Genomic DNA, 18105 nt, shown 5'->3' with positions numbered 1-18105 from the left:
GGAAGTCAAACCAAGTTGCCTTGGGCAATATCTAGGTAGGGTGGGTCTTGTGTGGCAGCAAACAGCGGATTAGTGTTTGGGACAATAAACCCCTCATTGGTGTTCAACACTTGCTCACATGGACATCTATGAAAAAACATGCCTCTGCTGCTCTCTTTCAATGATCCCATCAAGCGGTGATGCCCTCCATCACCCTCATCAGGAGGCAGCAGTTACACCTTGTGTGTCTAAACCAACACAGAAAACATTTCTCTGTTGCAGGATTTCTCCAGGTGAGGTGGGGAGGGTGAGACCTTTCCCTGCTCTCCTGCCCTGATTAGAAGGTCTTTGCAGACCTTACCACCTCCTGTAGCCTTTTAAAACACCTTGTGCAAAGAAACCCTCCACCAAATGTGGCTCTGACATTGATTGCTGCTATCAAAAATGTGTCCAACAGACCCACAAATGGTCCTTAACTGGGAAAGTCACAGCCTGTTTAACGACCCCTCTAATTTGCACTTTGTATCTATCTCATGCAACAAATGAAGCATGCATCCCATGGAAAAATGACTCACGGGAAGTAAAACTGTATCATATACACCAGGAGACAGCTATGGCTGCATGCCCATAGGGTTGCTTCTCCCCAAGGGAGTAAAAGGTGCGCAACAGAGACCTCAGGGTAGGTGAGCCACACTCCTCCGCAACGCAGTGACAGCATTTCCCGAGGAAAGGTGATGGGAAGGAAGCAGGGACAAGTGTTATTTATAGCACGGCCAGACGTCAGCATTGTTTCGCATGAGAAACAAAAGGTGCTTCATCAGCCCGAGATGTGGTCCCTTGTCACCATCAGGGAGGAGAAAGGAGCCTGCACTTGCTTTGGGGAGAACCGGTATCATTTATAAGACCAGCTGGAAAAAAAAATAGGCAGATTTCTGTGTACCAATGTGCTTTATCAGCTCTTTTACAACAGCTGTGTTATACAAAGTGCCGGCCAGCCTGAAGGGCAGCTACAGCCAGGCAAGGCCAGCTGGACCATGTACCGTGTACAGGTCAGCATGGGGGCTGACTCCTTGAGCTCCACTTGCGAGCAGGGACCGCTGCACATGGCAGAAGGATGCACACCATGGTCACCTGGGACGTGTCATCCTCAGGTGAGGCTGGTCCTGGGTAGGGAGAGCTGGTGCACCACGTACAGGCATTGCTTGTGGGGTCTGGGGTACTGCTTGCTGCCAAGTGCTCATCACCTTCAGGAGAAGGGGAAAAGCTGCCTGTGCCAAGGCTTTGGGGTCACACCTGCTTCTAACCAACAGAGCAGGACAACCTCTTTTCTTCTTGCAAATCCATTGCATGTCAACCCTACTCCCACCCTTGGCTGCTACCAGCCCCTTTCTAGAACTAGCTCTTCTTCCCTTGTGTCCAGGCATCCAGAGCCGTTTCCTAACTCCACTCTCAACCCACACACCACCAAACACCCCTGCTCAGCCTCTCCCAAGCCTTGCTGCCTCCAGTGTCCATGGTCTTGCAATTTTGAGTCTCTCTGTATCCAGATGAGGTTTAAAACAAAAAGCCCGTAGCTCCCAACTGCTTTGCTGGCCAGAAAATCTCAGCCTGATGGATGTTTATATCACCTGTGTAGCTCCACCAGCTCTGCAATGAAGCTTTTCTCCCCTAGAATGATGCCTGGGACATTAAGATAACAGCACTGCAATGAACTGTGAACAGCTTTGTAACCTGTTTGTGCTCCAAAACAGTCTGAGGTTTTTTACCTATTTCCTTTCTTCCCCCTATTTCTACCATGCTTTTCTCATAAATTAAGTATTCCGAGACCTCACTTACTGCTAGAAATTGATTTTAAGGAGACAGTGCTCCCTGGGGGCATCTCAAGTGGCACCAGAAGGACCAAAACTAACCTGCTAGTCCCAAACACACCACAGGGACAAGGGGACCCTGAAACCCCCCAGCATCAAACCATATGGTCTAGGGAGAAGGGGGGTGCTGAGGTTTCCAGCTGAAGTCTAGGGGATGGAACCGTGCCTTTTCTGTTTAACCTATTACTTAAGAGACTGTTGTTTTACTCCAGCTCCCTCTACCCGAACTTCTTCGCTTTTTGCAATTAAAATGAATGTATTTTTCTGTCTAAGCTTTGACACAACCATGGATATCCGCAGAGGGCTTGGGCAGGACTGCATACCTTCTGTTCTTTCCATTTTATTTCATTCATGACTGCTTAGAGCTGAAATGGCCCCACGTCTCCTCCTGTATGATGCCGTATCAACTGGGTTTTAAGGCTTCTGTCTGCCCTCCTGGGATATTATCCTAGTGTACCTGGTCTGGGCTGCATCTCACCCCTCTATCTCCCAACGCCAGCCCAAGGCAGTTTCTTTTGCTATCTCTCCTTGCCACCTGTGCAAGAGGCAGGGATGCCCTGGGGGGCTGCATGCTTCTGTCTGCTGATGGTTTATCTAAAGGGATCAGAAAGGAAAAGAAACAGAAACACACATCTGTGATTCCTCTGGTTTTTTTACATGGGAGGGAAGAACCAACAGGCAGTTCCATGGCTCTGGTTCAGCGCAGCTTTGGGCATGCAGCTTCAGGGAGGAGACCCCTTGGCTGTGCAGGTCTGCTTTCCCGCAGCATCATGCAGTTTTTGGATGGCAGAGGAAGACCTGCTTGGTGAGCCGGGATGGGAACAGGATACTCCAGCGTCCACCAACATTTCTTGGGGAGCCCAGCCCAGTGCTGCAAGGAAGCCCACCCAACTCGCTCCTGCAACATAAGCAGACTTCTGCTTGGTTTTAACTACATCTTGGCGATCACCCAGCTGAAACAAGACATTTTGTGTTTGTTTCTTTTTCCCCTTAAATCACAAGCCTAAATTGCCTCTTAAATTATATACAGGAAAAAAGGAGGGAACCCCAAAGAGGACAGAAAATGGGAGTTTGCTGCTGCTTCTCCCTCCGCCCACAGAAGAACGTTTCTAGGACACCTGAGCAAACTCTTTTCAGCCGGTTTTTGGTCTCTTGGTAAAATTTGGGAAAACTGATCCACACAGAGACTTAACTGCATCATGGCTGTTCATGAGTCCAGAAATGATGGGGAGATTTGAGGACACACTCCAACTACTACTACTACAGGTGTCTGTAGGACTCCCCCAGAAATCCCCCTGTGAGGCATCACAGCTCAGATACAGATTTCAACTCATTCTAGGAGAAAACATTGGCCACATTTCCTCCTGTTCAATCACATTAACCTTGCAAACTCCTGGTTTCAGAAATGCTTTACTGCCGTGGTTGTCTCAGCCAGAGCAGAACACGTCAGCAGAAATAAAGCTGTATATACAACTAACTCCCTTATTGCCCACTTATTTTCACATTTAACCACAGTCACAATTCCTAACAAGGACTCTAGATGCCCTCATATAATTAAATATGCAATTTACACAATTAAATATCCAACTGACCCAATTAAATTAACTCAATGGATTGAAATCACCAATGACACAGGAGCGCGGCTGCCTGTTTCACACATCCCCTCCTTCATGCAGACAGGCATCCCAGGCTCGCTGCAAACCCCTCTCAACCCGTACAATTGCAGGTGACCCTGAAAGTCAGCAGATTTTGCCTTCCAACAGAAAGAGAGGAAGCATGTCACAAGGATTCAAAGCTTTTGCAGATAATATGTTGCCAGCTGCCTCTTCTAATACAAGTCGGGGGATCTGGCTATGCTGGAATAAGCGTAAGGGCTAGAGGAGGTCCTTAAGATACTCCTGGAGCCATACAGGACATATTCTGCATTTAGAAGGCAAACCAGGGGGATGGACACACTCTGCATTTTCAGGACGTTAGAGCTCAAATAAAAGTTTATGCATTAACCCAACGGTGGCAGCTGCTAAACAGCAGTATTGTCCAAAGACACTCCCTAACACACTGCGGGAAAATGTGCAATGATAGGAGAGAAAATAATAATAATTTTTAAACAAAAACATTAAAGAGATTTCACCTACCTCCGGTCGTTTCTCCTCCTTCTGAACAGCTTTTTGGTGTGTGCGATTTCAGCTTCATGAGGCAATGGATGGTAACCCTGTAAAACAGAGAGAAAAGCAGCGATCAGCTTCAAGATACAGGGGGCATCAGTACGGAAGGGGTCACAGTGAGACAGAGCCGTACACCCAACGTGAGCATGATAAAAGAAACAGTTCCTATCCAAACATCCTTACAATATCTCAGACCCTATCGATGCACGTCTGGAAATCCACAGACTTCTTGTACCCCCTCAGGGCCATTGCAATGAGCAGGGAATGAAGTTATCTGCAATTTCTGTATGGGAGAAACCACACGGGGCAGATAACTGGACCACGTGTGGATAGATCCCAATGTGTACCACCTACGGGGAATTCACCCACTTCACACATGACACTGCTGATACTGGTGCACCTAAACCAGCCACTTTCACTGGGTTGTTTCCCTTGTACTTATATATTTATCTAAAACCTAGCCGTAAAAATGTCTGTAAAGGGATGATGCTCAGCACCATTTTGAGGATACTGGAGTAAGCCACCACAAGCCACAGCTGGCAGGTCTGCTGGGGCTGTGCCCCCATGCCATTGGCAAGTCAACAACCACATCATGGGCACCTCGCTGATCCTGCCCACCGCGAGCCAGTCAGCCCCTGCGGAAGGGATGGGTGGCATACACCTTACTGGGAACCACTGGGACGACAAGGATGCTCAGTGATTTGCCCAAGCCAAGCCAGTGGAAAATCTCCATGTAAGTCAAGCTGCTATCTTGTCCTGTCTCCACTGGAGGTGCCAACTCTCTCACTTGTATCTCTATCTGATAAGAGGGATGCTGTATTTACCATCCTGCTGTGGGCATCGTGAGGCTTTGTTAACGTCAGCAAAGTGCTCTGAGGTTCCTGGATGAAAGGTACTATGAAGTGCAAAGTATTATTTATTTTCCAGGGACCACAGAGCTGTCATAACCATAATGAATTTTATTTATGCAGTATTGTACTTCCCTGGCTGGCAATAAAAGCCCTGTAAAAGTCGCTCCTTTTATTTCCATTGCAATCTATCTTAGCCTCAGAGCTCCAGCCACTGCTGGTGAATCACCACGCACGAGGAGCCACGAGGGAGCAGCCTGGGCCAGGGCAAGGGCTGGGTGGGAATGCGTCTCACCGAGCAGCAGCTTTGCCACATTGGCATGACAACATAACACACCAACTTAAAAAAAAAAAGAACAGTCTCTCTCTCTGTTAAAAAGCCTTAAAAATGACAGTTAATTTTAGTAGCAGTTACTGAGATAATATTTTTAGTTCCTCTGGCGGAAGAGGTAATGGAGGAGAAGGGTTGCTGGGTATGCTAATGAATTTAAGTTTGCAAACTGGAGAAACCATCCCCAAGCCCAAGACCAACAAGGTTTATTGTGACCATCCACCCTGGCCATCTGCAAAGAGCCCGGACTAACTGCCACTGCAGCAGCTCTGCAGCTCCCATGGCAGCTGGAGCCCTCCACTTGGGAGACCTTTGCTCTTGGAGACTTCAAGCACTGAACTCATCAAGCCCTTGGGGAAGTCCTGCTGCTGGCTTGCATGTCCCCGTTTGACCTTTGTTTTGGCTGCGGTCTTGAAGTGTGCTTCCTGAGAAGGTAGTTTCCCTTTTAACTTTCTTCTTGACTTTTAACTCTTCCAGAGAAAAACTGGATATGCCACGATCATACGGTGTAGCACAGGCATTAGAAAGCACGTTCAAGAGTAGTACCCACTCTCGGTGACCAAAAATGATCCTCCTCTCCCACTGAAACACCCCTAACACCCAGAGGTACCACACCAGCCGCAGCATCCTACATGAGCCCGTAGAGCAATAGTACAGGGGCCATCGTTAGGTGAAGCCACCTTAGCCTTCTTGCACATCTGCTCATCCTGCCAGGATCTGCTCAGTGATGAGTGTTGTCCTACTGTTCTGTGGGCCTCCACATCCAGCATCAGAAAAAGCTCTCCTCATGCTCTGTAGATCTCACCTCACAACTCACACAGAGCACATCTTTGACTAATAAGAGGTAGTCTGGGAGTAGGGAAAGGTGGCAACTTGCTCTCCTGGGGCTGTGGTTAAGTTATCACCAGGTCTAACCTGGGCTCCTGCAGCCAAACACCTCATGGTTAGTTCTGTGTGGCATCTTTAAAGTCTAATAGCTTAGAATCATACTGAACCTTCACTGCTGAGGGCTGTGGTTTGAATCTTCCTCATTGCTTATGTTCCAAATCACTTCTCTTCATGGAATGCATAGGAGGAGTTTAATATCTCCAAGATCTCTGTTCCTCGGAAAATTTGCTTGAAATTGGCCAATGAGTACCGAACTGAGTGATAAAAGGAAGGAAGGGAGCAGACACACACGTCCCAATCACATCAGCCATGCTACTTTAGGAAATCAGGCTAAAAATAGCACAATACTCAGTAAGGCCATTTCCAAACGCTGCGCTACCACAACAGGCTAAAGCTTGGGGTATTTTTAAGTATTTAAGCTGCTTTGCAGACACACATGCAAATACAACTACCCTGGAAAAATGAAACTATCTGTGCAGAACAGAAGGACCTAAAGCACCGACTTCCTCAATGCGAAGCCTTCGTTAAAGTCTCAGGAGCTGCCTTTCTGGTCTTTCCAACTAGAAACCGTATGTACGGTGGTGCATTGCTGCAGGTCCTCCTTGCAGAGCATCTCTGTGCTTCCACAGACCTCTGCCCATCACCAGCAGACAGCACAGGGGTGAGACATGGATTAATGACACGGCAATAAGGCTCCTAATCCAAGGAGTACTCCTGGACATTGCCCATGTCTGAACAAAGGAGAACTTCATGCTCCCGTTAGGAAAATCAAGCATCTCACTTCTCCAGCTGAGCAGTTGCTTTCCCTAGTCCTAGTCATGAGACAATGTTTTGGAAAAAAACAGTCACTGATCCCTACTCCGGTCTATTTTGGTGCCTAAACAGAGCTAAATTTGGAAGGGAGAAAAGTCGACTTCTTTTGTGCAGCAGGCTGATGTAAAAGGAAGTATCAGCAACTCTCAAGAAGGGTGGAGTGGCTGCAAGATGGCTGAGGGTGCTGGGTGGGTGGGGATGGACCAGAGTCCCAAGGGCACGGTGAGTGCCTTGATGATGTGGCTCTCTTGGGCTTGTCTGAAGGCTGCTCCCCACCATGGGTCATGCAGGACAGTAGTGGAAGTGCCTTCAGTAGAGCTGGCTTGCTGAGGACAACCTGGATCTGAAATGCAGCTCTTCCATCTTTCAGCGGACACACTCTATAGGAATCTGAAATTCCTGAGCAGAACCAAAGGGAAATGTTTTGCAAGGCTGAAGACCACCCTCTGCTCCACAATGGGTCTACAAAGAAGACCTATACAAGAGGGATGTTTTTTGCTCCTGCTAGAGCCAGAAGACACCATCAAACCCAGGTGCTCATGGTTTTCATAGGCAAGTTTGGAACTTCTCAGTGGACAGCAAAATCACGTTTGACCACTCTCGCACATCGGTTTTATTTTAAAATCTATTTGCAGGTGGCTGGAGGAGAATGTAACAAACCAGCATTTCAGTGCTGCTGGATCTGGAAGTAAGGGGTGTGGGAAAAGCAAAGAAGAAGGAGCCCATGGTCTCACGAAGAATCACTAATAGAGGTCATTTTCAATTTTGGAGCTAAATACTCTGCAGTTTACATGGTGGGAAGCTTGGAGCAGAACCTGAGATGCCCATGGGACTTCTAACACACACATGTATGTGTAAGTCAAGTTTAAATTATAAACATGCACACTCTAACAAGAAAGGCCAACAGCTCTGGCAAAGAAGGGGCACTCAGGACCGGTCTGCTCTCCAGGCCAGTCCCCTAGAGAGCAGCTATGCTGTGATGTGCGTATTCATTTTTAGATGTTTCAGGGAAAGCAGCTCTTGGAGAAGGGAAGGTGATGTCTGGCAAGCTTAGGTGACTGTCATATGGACAGCCAGCATACGCCAAGGGAAATCTGTCATCTACTGAAGATGCTGCAAACAGACAGAGGAGGGGAGCAGGTCTGATGCCCACGTGCACTCCTCTTCTAACGAAGTTATCTGCCCAGCCTTCAACCCCATCCTCCTGCCCATGGGAATCCAGAAAGCTGGCAGCTGCCTCTCCACTGCCCCAGACCCATTTACATCAAAGTTTAATGAAAGAACAAAGAAAAAGCTTTCAAGATCTTGTTGGCAATCTGCAGCAATGCAAGAGCCTCCACCTCTCCCCCCAGCTGATACCTGTCCCCCCCCAGCAATGTCCCTCTTCTGAGCCATCCCACCCCACATCTCAGTCCAGTAAACTGCAGGGTTCTGGCGGGGAGGGACATGAAGAAGAGGGGCAGGACCAGAGGATGGAAGTGTTGGTTTTTGAGCTACCCTGCTAGAAGCCAAAGCTTTGCTATCATTTTTCTCATGCCTCCTCTGCAGCAGCAGCAGCTGAAGAAGTTGGAGGACAGCACCAGCTTTGCCTTTTACTGGGGATGGTAAATCCACGGCAAATCACCAGGAGATGAGCAGAAACAAGGCAGAGGTTTTTGCTGCTGGTGGTCCTTCTGTGACCACCCTTAGGCAGCAAATCCCAGGGACTCCTTGGGCATCTGACAGCAACTGCTTTACAAAAGGGATGGTCCTAGTTGGGACCAACCTGCACCCTCCCTCCTTCTCCTCTACCTCAGCACTTCTCAAGTGCAAGTGTTGTCTGGGGTGGCCAAATTCATGGGTCTTCCACAAAGACTCTAGGGGCTATGAGAGTTCATATGGGAGCTAATGGGGCTCATTGCTTCACCCCCATGGTCTTCATGTGTAATGCAGCCTGACTTTCTGATGTGAAACCTCACCCCACCTTCACTCATACCCATTCATTCAGCCTTTTCCATAGATGTTCCCAAGCAGCAGAAACACGCCCGGCCCATGACAGTCAAGCAGGTGAAGATGCCTGAATAGGACACAGCAACACTGAAACCCTGTGAGTGAACAAAAGGTTGAGAAAAGCAACTGGACTTATGGAAAAAAAACAGTGTTGGGGTGATGTAAGAAGGAAAAGAAATGATCCATATCACAGGATCAGTCCGCATGAGCTTCATCTCAAGAGCCTTCTGTGCCCTCAAGAAACATCTCCGCCCTTGCTTATCTTAAACAAATGGTTGCAGAAGGCCTGAACTGAACAAACAGCCCTGCAGTAGGTGCCAGGAGTTTCACTGGGTTTTATTGCACACAAAGGTCAGGGTGGGATTTCTTTTATGGGGAGGTGGGAAGGGTGAGGTGGGGTTGGGCTCATGGCGGCCTTGAAGATGACCCATCTGCATGCACAAAGGCAACAACAGAAATATCGAGGTTGGAGGGAGCATAAAAAAATAAATATACTGTGGTTCCAGAAATTATCTGCAGAAACCAACCCAGTGACCTGCGACACCCCATGATAAGGCTTTCATCTGCCTATAGAATGGATTATCTCTGGCAGGCAAGTCTGGGACAGCACAGAGCTGCAGATATATTCAACTTCTACTGTGCTGGTCCCACACCTGTGGTGCCAAAGGGGTCCATACTCAGTACAACCAACCCAGCCATATAATTGCACATGAAAAACATGGCAAAAGCACCGCTACCTTTCCACTAGCATCATCCCCACCTCCTCTACCCACCATCTATCAACACACGTTAAGTCCGGTGGGCACTTCCAGCAGAGCCATCTCCTTCGAGGCCACTTGCTGTTGCCTCTTTCGCTTTCAGAAACTCCCACAGCACTGGTCTGCAACCCACTCTCTTCTCTTACACAAGGGGAATTTTTTACCTCTTGAAAGGAGAAGGCTGAGGCATTAACCAAACCCTTGACCTGCTTTGGAAGCCATGGAAGAATACCAAACAATGTCAGGAAGCCGCCTGGAAATTATTTCCTCTCTGTTAAAATTTAAGTGATAAATCTGTTCCTTCAAATTGCAAGCTATTCATTTTTCCTGGAAGGTCCTTATAATAATAGTTGCTTCTGAATAAGGAATTAGTTGGTGCTTAACATCAATGGAATAGAAAGTGCAACAGTTTTACAAAATACTCATCACCCAAGGTAAAAGGCAGGTAAATCCTTACAGCACTTCGCGGTTGCAGCTCTCCCATCACTCCTCACCCACAAGCACCCTCCCATCACAGCACCCATGGGTCCTGGCAACCTCCAAGGATGCCTTCTTCAACCTCAGTCACTGGAGCCAGCGGTAAATTAAACTATAGGGCTGGCAAAGCAGATTTAGTTTCCAGCCACCCAGAAGCTGGAAATGGAGCAAAACTCCTCCAGCTTTGCCACCACTGATGTGGCAAGTCCCATGGCAGAGGATGGATGCTCTATGGGACCTTGACAGTAGCACGTGCTTCCCCAATGAATCATGGCACAGCGCGACATGCCTCAAAGAGGAGGCATAGGAAGTTGTTTCCTGGGACATGTCCCAGTTTGGAGGACTTCCTGATGAACTGCATCTTTGGGGAGCACACCATGAATCACACATCACCAGCAAAGACGGAATGCGCAGCTGCAGCACGCATGCCTCGGTGATGAGCACCTTGGAGGTGACTTTCTCCAGAAAAAAGGGTGGGAACAGAGAGGAGTGATGGCCGTGACGGTGATCAGGACTGTCACAGCTACACACCACTCTTTATTTACCACTAAAAACACTTGCACTATTCCTTACAGGGCTCTGCCTTCCCACGTTGCCCCAGGGATGCAACCTCCAGGACTGCCACTTGCTGCGCATCACTGCTGGTCTACACGACCCCTCTCGTGACCCAAAGAACTACCATTTAGACGCTTACAGAAAGCAGACACCTGCTAGAGGGAAGACAGCATTTAAAATGGCATTAAATACTTCACAGCAGCTAAGCTGTCCCACTTCACCCCTCTGCAGCCGGCTCTGGGATGGAACAAAAGACACACAGAATGGTGGAACAACCCAGCGTAAAACTCCCCATGAGGGGCGCAGGATGCAAATGCAATTAAGGCGTTAGAATAATCAGGCAAAGCATCCCATGTGAAATGTACCAAGTGAACCTTCCTCAATGCCTTCTGCTGATTACTGACAGCGAGTTTTCCAGGGTCTATTTTTAACTCTTGGCCCCTAAGCTCCTGAATTATACATAATTCAGAGATAATAAAACTTTAAAATCCAGGACAAAGTCTCCTAGGAAGAGCTGCCTCTGCAAACACACACGTGCACATCTGTGCAACCAGGACAGCAGGAAGAAAACCTCAGCCGGTGCCACCAAGCCCTGGCTAAGCCACCGAGATGGAGACAGGCTGGAAACGCTGCTGCACTGAAACAGGGTGCTCCAGACACACCGACACGGACATGTGGTGCCATAGGAAGAATATAAATAACAGACAAAAGAAATCCCCTTTTGTTACAAGAATCCGCAAATCCAAAATCAGTTACAAGCTGACTTAGGAAACGGAGTTTTTTTCCCATGTTATAGCAAAAATGGGAACAATACTTTGTGAGTGGAAGTAACTCTAATTGTTTTAACTGATGTTATTTTAGTGTTGTTTAGGTTTATTGTTTATTTGTATGTATTTCCTCTACCCCGGTCAGGCTTAAAAACAAACCCTACTGTCAGCAGTAAAGCATCCCATCAACAGAAAAATACATTTATCCAGTGAATACAGATATAACCATGCCATTGCTTGGAGTCCTTAAATGTAGAATATTCCAAGAACCATTAAAATAAACAACACTGGTGACCTGAGTTTGCTTTCCCCAGGAAAAGGGAGCCTTTTTCAGCTAATATGGGGAATAAATACCGCCCACATCACTCACGACCACAAGGCACCACACCTGGCATTTGGTTTGCGGTCTGCCCAGGTAGCCCAAGATCATTCTGAGAAAGGGCTGTGCTGCTCTGAAAAGCTTGTCCTACATTTTCTGTGGCTTTTGCCAGTTTGGGGGTGAGGGAGGAACTGCTTTAGTTGGGATGTAGAGTGTTATGAGGTTGCTATGGGAGTATTTGTAACTCGAGCTATTTCAGTCCCTCTGGGACCTCGCGTTTCTTTAAAGTATAATTTTCCTCTATATTTTTCATGTTCCCCAGTCTGGTTTTCCCTGTCTCTTGTCACCTTCAAAGCCTAGCATTCCCCACTTATGCGCCTCGATGTGCCGTTTGACCATGCCTCTCCAGCTGAGATGAAGCAGGCAGGTGAGATGGCAGGACCTCAGCACCTCCCCGTCGTGCCGTTGTGGCGGACAGCGTCACGAGGAGGAGACCTGCAGGCAGAATAGGGACTCCGCAATGAATTTATAAGGCAATCTACAAACACAGCCCACAGGACAACGGGGAATCTGGGACCAGAGCCCAGGTCGCCCCCTTAGCTGGAGGGTCTGTTGAAGGCCTGTGCAATCCCCAGCACTGGTACAGCCTGCCCTGGCTGGGTATGCTCACCTCAAACTCAGCATCGCTCTCAGCAGGAGGTAAGGGCTGTACCCAAATATATTTTCATGTCACCCTTATTATTAACAAAAGATGGCGTATTTTCCATGTGCATTTGTGCAATCCCCCAGAACCAGGCCCCCACAAACCTTCTCCTCTTGGGTGGACCGGGGTTTTAGCCTACAGAAGCTCCAGCTCATGCAAACTCCCAGGAGCTGGGACAGTCCAACAGTGATGAAACCCCTTATTTGCAGAGTGATAACTTCATAACCTTACAAACAAGAGGTGGCTCCTCTTTTCTTTCAATATGGGTAGATCCAGAGGCTCTGCGAGAACTTTCTCGCTGCTCAGCCCTTGGCACTTCCCATTGGAGGCCTTCCAAGTGCATGAAGTTTTGCAACACCCTAAGATCACAGGCAATTGTTAATAAGTCAATGAGCATTTTTTGCCATGATCCGTATCACTATGATCCGTGCACTGCTCCACCAAAGCAAAAGGGAATTTTGCCATCAACTTTAATAGGGGTGGTGGTGGCGGCAGCCCTTCTTGGTCCACCAGTGGTCCTTTCTTTGTAGACCTCATGGCTGAAGTAAGCTGTGCAGAATATCACCGTCCTTTCCTTCTCCAAGACCCTTGTATTTTGCTGGAAACATTTTCACACAACAGATATTTCCGTTTGCAGCTGGCTGAAGACACAGCCAATGCACTTTCCCCAGGACTAACCCACAAAGAAATGTTTTTTCTCCTTTCTGAAGTCTCTGCTTAGTCTAGTTCAGCCCAGACAGAGCAAGTGAGGATCCCATGTTGCAGCCACCCCAGCTCGGAAAATACCCCAATGTGTAAATGCCAATTTAATCTTATAAAAGCCTCATTCTTCCCTTTGAAAAGTCCCACTCCTTTGCAAGAGTGTGGGCTGTGCAACACAAGGGCTTGACTTTCTCCTTGCCAGGTTGCTGGCAGTTTGTACCTCGGTAGAAGAAACTGCTTCTTGAGTGTCCATCTGCTCCCTCCCAGGATTTTCTTTTTATGCATCGAGGACTAAGATTCCTCCTGCTGTAATGGGTTTTAACACAGGGACAAGCACAGAAAACATTATGCACTTGCCACAGAGTATCAATCATATCACATCATATATTAATTACGCTGGTGGTTTTTCACTGGTGCTTTGCAGACCTCTGGGAGCCATGCACTACTTTGAACAGTAAAAAGAGGAGGAGTAAGAAAAGCATGTTTGTAGCTGCTTTACAGCAGTCTCCAAATCTGACATTTGGAAATGGATCTGGCATTGCCACCAAAATTAATCCTGAAAAACTGGTTTTTTATCCAAAGGACAGCCATATCCACTCCCTGTGTCTTGCAAAGGCGGAACTTCAACCATGACAACTCCAAAATCATTTCAAGCTGGCCAAGAGGACACACCTCCAGGTGTTTTAACAGAACCAAGTGGGGAAAAAGATCAGATTTAGATTGAATATTAGGAAAAAATTCTTCACTGAAAGGGTTGTCAAGCCCTGGAACAGGCTGCCCAGGGAGGTCGCAGAGTCACCAGCCCTGGAGGGATTTAAAAGATGAAGTGCTTAGGGACGTGGTTTGGTGATGCTGGGTTAATAGTTGGACTCGATGATCTTAAAGGACTTTTCCAACCTAAACGATTCTACAATTCTGTAAGAATCAGCACCAAGACTCAACAAACCAACCCAGCTCCTGGATATTTTCATGTGGCAGGTGACCAGCACCAAAGACCTTGCTCACTGGGATGTCTTGCATCACGTTGCCCCTATTCACTAGGGCTTTTTTAGCTCCTTTCTGCTTTCCTTGGTGCACTTCTTGCTGGCATGATTGTGCCTGCACGATGGGCTCAGCTCCAGAAACTGGGAAAGGTCTGGGATAGCAGTCACCAAGAACGGTATGGCCAACAAGCAGGAAGGGGCACAATGGGAAAACTGCAGATGAACTTCATGATGAGCAACTCGGAATTGGCTGCCCAACTGCTCACTACCAAAGAGGGCTGGGAATTTCGGCAACCAGCACGCTCCCTGTGTCCATTCAGCTGGCTCCCTTCTCTATCCAGGACCCCTGCCTGCCACTGCCAGCACTGCAGCCATAAGCATCCCACAGATGCTATGCCTTCAACAGTGGCTTGAAGTCAACGCAGTGGCCCTATGGCAGCCCTGGGATGCAAAATGACATCTCCCATGCTATACTCCAGACTCACCTGGGTAGTTCTCCTGTGCGTCTGCCTACAGCCTTAAATAAAGTAGCCAAGTACCTTGCCAAAAGCAAGACGTCCTCACTGGCATATTGCTCTCCACCCACTGTACACAGTTACACCTGTGTACAAGATGCCAAAGGCACGCGGGTCCTTCCTCCTGCCTGCATCTCTGCTGGGATCAGAGAAACCTGGCGAGCCAGTATGGCTCAAGCCTGCCCTTCCCAAAACCAAGTCATCAGAGGCCTGTGTCTCTGTGCTTGGCAGCCTCGGCCTTTCTCTCCTTATCACCGCCAAAAATTATTCCTTTAACATCCATGGCCTTTTGCCAGCAAGAACGCTGCGCAAGGAGCAGAACTGTCTCCTCCACTCCTCTGACAAACCTAAGAAACAAAAGCTAGGCTCTTCCTCATGCGAACAAACAAAAAAAAATAGTAATTCCCACCAGCTAAGAAAAGCTGGAGGTTAATATAAATTCCATGGATGAGAGGGGGAAACGGAGCTGCATTCAAAGACTCGATGGCTAACCACGCTTCCTTCATCTGGCAACTGCCCACTCCCCCAGCAGTTATTGAGGAAGTTAGACGAGCGCTGTATTTGTTCCAGCTGCAGATTTCCCTTAACCCCTGGCAGTGGTGTTTTCAAAAACCACAGATCTTGTTTTCTGATGGTGGCTTTTCATTTTTGTGCGTGCCACAGCTATAGTTATTAGCTTTAAGTGCTGTCATTCATAGATTAAAAATAAAGAAAAAAAACACCCCTTTGCCATTCTAAGAAGTCCAGGCTGGATGAGCAAATGGGGGATTAAAAGAAGGCTTTCAGGAATTAGCTTGGAACAGGAAAGAAGAAGATAAAGCCATTATAAAAGCCTGTGCTAATACAGGAGTCCTTTTTGTTGTAAGTGTTAATGCAGCCCCACAAATTCCTGTGAAGATTTATTAGTCAGGTCATATAATCTGCTCCCCTTCCTCTTCTGATGATAAAATCAAGGCTATTTTCCCCACTAAAATGTCCCTCTCTCTCAATTAAGAGGAAAAAAAATTTTTTTTTTCACCAAGGTAGTGTCTGTGGTACACACAAGGCTACGGGTGAGGCCGATGCCTTCAGAAGAGCAAAATAGAGACACTGAAATTCAGGTACCCGTTTAGAGACTACACTACTGGGATGCTCCCCGTAAGGTAAGCGCAGCCCCAGGTCTGTGGTACCCGATGCTGAATAACTTGACGGAGATGGGACGTGCAGCACTTTTTCCTCCCATCATCCCAGACCTTCTACAGCATCCACTGTCCCATGGGACTTCAGTCCAGTAAATCATTTACTTTATGCGAACCTGCTCCCATCTACTGTTTGTCTTGGCTCTCAGCCAACCGAGCACTTAGGCACATGCTTAAAGTTAAGCACAAGAGTAAACAGATTGAAGTCAGGGGGACTTAAAATTAAGCACATATTTCAAGGATTTGCTGGATAAGGGCCTTAACCCCAGTGCACAGCGTTTAACTGGGATGATTCCCAGCTGATTAACTCCCCCCTTTCCCTGACCTCCCCTCCATTGGACCAGGCAACAAATGGTGTCTGTTTTGCCACCACGCTAAAGGCTTGGCTTTAAAGAAACCCTGTCTAGCCTCCAGGCAAAGCGTGCCTTTCTTTAATTATACCTGCCTGTGAAATACCTTCCAGAAATCCCCACCCAAACAAAGCCTCAGGAAAGGAAATAACGGAAATTCTTGATGGTCTCCACAGGGGAAACAATCCTAACCAGTGAGACAAGGTGCACGTAAGATGAGGCTGATGACTGTTCCTACTGTACGCAGCTCCTAACCCAGAGAGACTCCTTAAATCTCCAGCAGAAACTCTGAGCTACCACAGTCTTCATCTCCCAGGGCAGGAGCCTTCTTGAACCTGGCCCTTGCACGGGGCTCTCTGCATGTCTTAAGACCTGAAAAGCTTTTTGATGTACACGCAGGGGAAGAAGAGATGTGTGGCAACACGAAATCCATGAAACCACCATGCTCTCCCCCACAGCAAAGTGCAGCACCCCATGGGGAATATTCCAAGGGACCGCACAGCTTCTAAAGGGCTGGAGGTCACCTGCATGACTGGGGTTTTTTGCCTTCCAGGCCCTTTCATACGAGTTTTTATTTGATTTCAATTGCAACTACCCATGCTAGAACCTTGATGGCTGTGGGCATGTGTGGAGATCTGGCAGAGCAAAAGCCTGCGTGGCACAGAGGGGCAACCACTCCCAACAGGCAGCACAGGCGAGACTTGGTAGATATGGACAAAAGAGCTGAGCAGAAGATGGGAAACCTGGACACAGAAGACAAAGATTTGCTGTTGATTTCTCCAGAAATAGGATTGCTTTCATCGAGGAGGAGCAGCTTGCCCAGAACTTGATAGTGGACTAATGGAACATCACCAAGCACCAAGCCCCACTCCCATCCCTTACCCGTCTGCATCCCATTCACTTCTAACCATCCTCTGCTGCATTCTCTTCTGCTCCTGAACAGTCAGTCCTGCCCACCAGGGCACGAACATCTGATCTGCCTGTGCTGCACATAGCAATGGCACTAAATAATCAAGCACCTTTGGAAAAGCACCTGTGAAAGATGCCTGGATAATTCCATCCAGACCGAAAACCACTCTAGGCAACCACTAGATCATCAGTTTTCACTGCAAGCACGTGCAGAAAGACTTCTGCACTGCCAAACCCCCTTCTCTTTTAATTCAACCTCATGGCAGGAAAGCTACCTTACACCTCCCAGAAGAAGGGCACGGCCACCAGCTGCTGCACTGCAGCCTTGCCCTTCCTGAACCAACGACTCTCTGAAGCTGAAGACTGGCAGAATAAATTCAAGTCCTGTGTTGTATGCAAAGCACACCATGAAAAGACATGGCAAGTACAAAGCCAAACGAGGCCATCTGCTTCCACTTCAGACAGGAATGGCAGGATGGCCAAGTAGTTGAGGAGCTCCACCTCTACTCCAGCAGGTTCCCAGCCTCAGGTACACCTGCAACCCTTGGAGCTACTCATGGTATATTTTTGTGGCCTCACTGGCCATGGGTAGCTGGGTGCTATTTCTTCTACACAAGGAAGAGCAGCCAAGCAGTTTTAACTTGGAACTCTTCACCTGACCTCCACCGAGGTCAACATAGCCCGTCTAATTATCATTTATTACCTGTGTAGCTACATTGCTTCGAAGCACCACTGAAATCCTGGAGCTAGATGCTGTACGCAAGAGCTCGGAAAGCTGCTCCAGTACCAGGAGAAAAGCAGCGTAACACCAAGGCTGGAAGAACTCACAACTTTTACCTTCAAACAAGGACATTTATGGGGGAAAAAAAAAGGTTTAAATAAAATTGTTTGTCTAAGCATTTATGAATTGAACTAAAAATAATTTCCCCTTCAATCAAAGGACCCCGTAGTGTGTGCAGTCCCAGCGCTGTGGCATTGCAAGGGGGGTGGGTGTGAGACCCACAATTT

General features: G+C 47.8%; 1 protein-coding gene across 5 annotated transcripts in view; it reads right to left on the bottom strand.

Moving 5' to 3' along the window:
- CTIF (cap binding complex dependent translation initiation factor) overlaps positions 1 to 18105 on the bottom strand; it is a 141254-nt gene that overhangs the window by 59615 nt on the left and 63534 nt on the right. For all 5 annotated transcript variants that reach the window (XM_055791291.1, XM_055791292.1, XM_055791293.1 and 2 more), the window contains one exon: positions 3983 to 4059. In XM_055791291.1, coding sequence (XP_055647266.1) covers positions 3983 to 4059 — 77 coding nt within the window. The remainder of the gene's footprint in view (positions 1 to 3982; positions 4060 to 18105) is intronic.

Source organism: Falco peregrinus, chromosome Z, assembly GCF_023634155.1.
Source record: "Falco peregrinus isolate bFalPer1 chromosome Z, bFalPer1.pri, whole genome shotgun sequence".
Classification (NCBI taxonomy): Eukaryota; Metazoa; Chordata; class Aves; order Falconiformes; family Falconidae; genus Falco; species Falco peregrinus.
Note: the sequence above shows the minus strand (reverse complement) of the source record. Positions and strands in the feature narration are given on the sequence as shown.